At 35.3% G+C, this 4908-nt stretch overlaps 1 protein-coding gene across 1 annotated transcript; it reads right to left on the bottom strand.

Moving 5' to 3' along the window:
• Window positions 1–1093: 1093 nt before the first annotated feature.
• Window positions 1094–3855, bottom strand: LOC109193875 (the record flags this gene model as incomplete). The annotated part of the gene is made up of 9 exons (XM_019344703.1): window positions 3700–3855; window positions 3327–3597; window positions 3127–3223; window positions 2910–2926; window positions 2754–2842; window positions 1539–1823; window positions 1374–1455; window positions 1221–1288; window positions 1094–1133 (listed from the first exon to the last, which is right to left on the bottom strand). Coding segments are annotated over exons 1-9 (1105 nt in total), but the record flags the coding sequence as incomplete, so codon positions are not given.
• Between the last annotated feature and the right edge of the window lie 1053 nt (window positions 3856–4908).

Raw genomic sequence — 4908 nt, 5'->3', positions numbered from 1 at the left:
TTATTAAATTAACTTTTGAATTGTATTCTTTCTTTGTTCAAATGCCCGGAGGTCAAAGCTGCCAGCCCAAAATTATAAGTAAAGATAAGGTGTAACACTTTAGTAAACAAAGGTTGGTGTGGTTTGGTGGGTTTAGTTTTGTTTGTTATGTTAGAGGTTTTGGGTTCTATCCTTCCTGGTAGCATCTTTAACCTATTTTATACAATCATTGTCTTTGTTCTCAGAGACAACACAGAAGCAAACTGGTTATATCCTAGATGTTACGCTTAAATATATAAGTGTTGGTGTAGCTTGGTGGGTTTAGAGTTTATTATGTTAGAGGTCTCAGGTTCTATTTTTCCTGCGGGCATCCTAACACAGAAGCAACCCAGTTATATACCAGATGTTGCACATTCATACATAAGATGTTAACATCTTTTTTATATTTTAAAGACAACGGTTAAATAAAACCGTTGTCTTAAACAAATAAAGAACGCGCAACGACAACGGTTTTAAAAAACCGTTGTCTTTGTAGTGTTGTGTATTCTAGTGCGCTTAAAGACAACACACCAACAACAACGGTAAAAAAACCGTTGTCCTTTAAATAAAAAAGAGCGTGCAAAGACAACGGTTTTTAAAAACCGTTGTCTTTGTAGTGTTGTGTATTCGAGTACACTTAAAGACAACACACCAATGACAATGGTTAAATAAAACCGTTGTCTTTTTAAAAAAAGAGCGCACAAAGACAACGGTTTTAAAAAAACCGTTGTCTTTCTAGTGTTGTGTATTCCAGTGCGCTTAAAGACAACACACCAACGACAACGGTAAAAAAACCGTTGTCTTTTAAAAAAAAAAAAACGCACATAGACAACGGTTTAAAAAACCGTTGTCGTTGTGGTGTTGTCTTTTCACAAAATGCACAAAGACAACACACTTACAACAACGGTTAAGTAAAAACCGTTGTCTTTGACAAAAGTGTTGCATCAAAGACAACGGTTTTGGACCAAACTGTTGTCTTTTATACAAAAGACAACACTTTTCTTAAAAACTGTTGTCTTTCTAGTGTTGTCTATGTGCATTTTTCTTGTAGTGTGCTCAAAGTCTTCAGACACACCATCCACCACAACACAGTCTTCATCATCACTCACAAACACCTGCAAGTTGAAAAAAACATCCTTAACAATTAGGTACTAAATGTTTGTAAATTACAAATAAATTCAGCTTCTATTTCAGATATGTACCTCACAGCTTTTCCCAACATCCAAAGAACCACCTATCTCAGTTGACACCATCTCAGATTGGCTGCAACCTAACAAACCTGAGCAGTGCTGTGTAAGCACTGCCTCATCCCTACAAAGACTGAGCACAGTGAACGCAGAGAAATAATTATCTACTTGCGTCCTTCTTCATAGCTATGCGGAATAGCATAGACATCCCACGTAAACGTCCTAGCTCCGGTGGAATAGAGTTATTACCCTAGGAAAATTAAAGTAGACCTAACGTGTAAAGATTTTAGCATAAAAAATCAACTAAGAAGATTTTAATAAAAAATTACATACCCCAGGATAGCTATCCTTTAAATCACCAGCTACCATACCAACCAATTCAGCACATTCACGATCCCATATAAGCATAGGAGCATCTCCAGTATCATCCGCAACACGAACTATCAGTCTATACCTCACAACTCCTTCTTGCCAATAGTTCTTACACCCAGCACAATAGAGCATTCCACCACTTTCAGAGAGCTTTTTCTTGCAAGAATTAGTCTTGCAAGAAATATAGTACCAATCACATAGACTCTCAACACCAACAATTCGACCGGCTACCCAATACTCCCCCAACTGGTCAGGAAAACACAATAAACCTATAGTTACTCGAAGGCATATATGTTAAACTAAAAAATTGTTAAAATCTTCCATCTACAGTTACCTATTTTATAGTTTACGTAACTATAACCAAACATAAATAGATTATATAAGGATAAAATCATAGGTTATAACATTTGAACTCTAGATCTTTACCATCAAGCCATTTTCTTATTCTTATTTCTTATCATAACAATATGAAATCTGCAAGTACTATCTTATTATTCTTTCTTATTCCTTTAATGCAGGCAGTCAGTAGACTACAACCTGTCTCTGGATTTGTTTTTTTTTTTAAGTTTTTTTTTTAGGTTTTAAATGCATTACATTTGTTTGCAGAAAATAATTCAAACAAATAGAATTCATAAAAGTTTAATAGATATATGTTTTCACATGTAAAGCAGAAATCTATATATATTGTGGAAGCAGAAATAGAAATCTAATAACCAAATAATTTATGAAATAGAAATAGAAACAGAAACATAGTTCATTTTACATGAGTACACTGACCTAGAAACATAAATAGAATTATAAATAGAAACAGAAACATAAATCATAGAAATAGAAACAGAAACATAAACATAGAAACAGAAACATAAATAATTTATGCAATATATAATAACCTAATTTTACAGTTTAGATAAATACATAGACACAAAAATAGATTATAACGATAAAACCAAAGATTACATGTTTTTTGCTGTAAATCTCCTCAATAGAACTGACCACCACTTGCTTAGAAGGACCACCACCAGTAGGAAAACCAACACCAAGCATAGATGAGGAATCAATACACCTCAATGGGGTAGAGTCAGCTGTGAAGCTACTAAAAGAACACAACAACAGAACATTTAGTGATTAATTAAAAAACAAAGATAAAATTTGGAAAGATTTTATAGGTACACTGACCTGCCTCTTCAGTGCAACAAACTCCTTACAGGGGTGAGAGAAAAACAACTGAGTTGCATCAAAAGAGCTACAAATGCGCACTTCACCATCTGGCAAACATAAAAGATTAAATAAGTAAAGGAATTATGTGTGCAATAAAGAGCTAGTGTAACTTACTGTCCATAAACTTTGCCCTGCAGAGTTGGATCAAAAGTACCACTGGATCAGCAACATTTGTATTGAAATAAGGAATAAGTTGATCCACATGGTCATCCCAAAGTGTGCACTTAATCTAATTTTTACTGCACACATAATTGGAAAACATATATTTAGCTTGTAATATAGCTGTAAGTTCTTGTAATATATAGAACCAAAATAGAGAAACAAAAATTACCTCATATCTTCAAGCACAAAGTCTATGAGCCTAGTTTTTCTGCCACATATTACCTTCTCTAGTGGGGAATAAATCTCAACAATTCGACCAATCACATCTAAAAACATAGGACTACGTTAATAACACAGTATGTCAAACTTTTGTTTGATTATTTTAAACAAACAATTTCAAGAGTAAAGTTTTGATTATCAAACCCTTACCCATCAACACTTTCTCATCAACATCTTGTTTTGAAAGTATGGCAGGGAAAGTCTTGAACCGAAACAGAGTTTTAGGGAAAGTGATACGCTTATAGTGCTTCACAATGGTGTCATGCTTAAACTTGATCATATAACGCAAAGTGCTTGTTTTGTATTTGAAAAAGTTAGTAATACAAAGGAAATTCCTAATCCCATAAACATTCCCCTCCTTGAATTCATTCTTGTATTTGCAAACAATGTCCTTAGGTATGTGTACGTGGATAAACACACCCTACATTTCAAAACAACCCAAACCACATAGTTAGAACAACCTAGAAACAGTTAAAGAGGGAGAGAAAAAAAAATTGAAGTAGCTAATGTAGGAATAACACACCTCTTGATCATGAAATACACATTCTTGACTTCTTATGTTGTTTTCTCCCTTTCTTTCAGTGACAACATAGTTCCTTACACAACGGAGCCTAATAGCCTTGGTAGTTAGCTGTGGATGGAGGTTTGCACCAACAATGAATTGGCCCTGGCCAGACATCCTGTAGAGTTGCTTACTGGAATTACAATCGCTTTAGTGGGCGGGATCGCTTACTGGAACTTGAATTCTATTTCGTTTCCTTTACTCTTCGATTGGTGGTAGAACATGTCTCAATCTGTATGTATATATAGCCGCAGAGATGATAACCTTTACATATTATTATATTAAAAAATGTATAGACATCACAGTCATCCCATACCCCTAAAGACTTAGAAGACACGCAAACTATCAAGAGACCATATATCTACAAACTCTAGAATAGGCCAACATCCTAAATATTAGCCTACAATCACACGTAAATCTAATATTTTGATTTGGAATACAAATTTAAGTTGAAAACAGGCGGGACATTAGCTAGATTTGAGGAAAAATAAAATAAAAAAATTTGACCTCTAAAATGGTGTAGTTTTTAGTGGGCGGGAAAATGGAGCCATTTGATTGGCTGAAATCTTGTTGCTTTTATATATATATAGATATAGATTATTATTATTATTATTATTATTATTGTTATTATTATTATTGTTATTATTATTATTATTGTTATTATTATTGTTATTGTTATTATTATTATTATTATTATTATTATTATTATTATTATTATTATTATTATTATTATTATTGATGGGTGAGGACCCCGGCCCAAGGTATAGGGGCCCAAAGAAAATAGATAGGAGAAGTGGGCCAGCGTCGAGAGGAGCCCGAAGAACAATTGGGCCGAGTCTGGGAGTCGGCCCAGGCCTAAGCATGGGGCCCAGTTCCGAGCTGCCAAGAGGAGTCCAGTAGGAGCTTAGGCCGAGACAAGGAGTCGGCTCAAGGAGCCGTTGAGAGCATTGAAGAGGCTCGTTTAAAAGGGAGCCGTTGAGACATTGAAAGCCGGACACGGTCAGGCCGTTACAAGCCTGGGAGAGCCGTTGGTCGACCGAGTAATGGCATCCAACGGCTCCGTATCTTAATTAGCCATGAAGTCGGCCATCAAAGGCCTTCAAGTCGGTAGAGGGGAGCCACTATATAAAGGCTCCTCCATTCTTGTAAAAGGGGGACAATTGAACACCC

The sequence above is a fragment of the Ipomoea nil genome, unplaced genomic scaffold, assembly GCF_001879475.1.
Source record: "Ipomoea nil cultivar Tokyo-kokei standard unplaced genomic scaffold, Asagao_1.1 scaffold0222, whole genome shotgun sequence".
NCBI lineage: Eukaryota > Viridiplantae > Streptophyta > Magnoliopsida > Solanales > Convolvulaceae > Ipomoea > Ipomoea nil.
The sequence above is the reverse complement of the archived record's forward strand: the minus strand, read 5'-3'. Positions and strand labels throughout refer to the sequence as shown.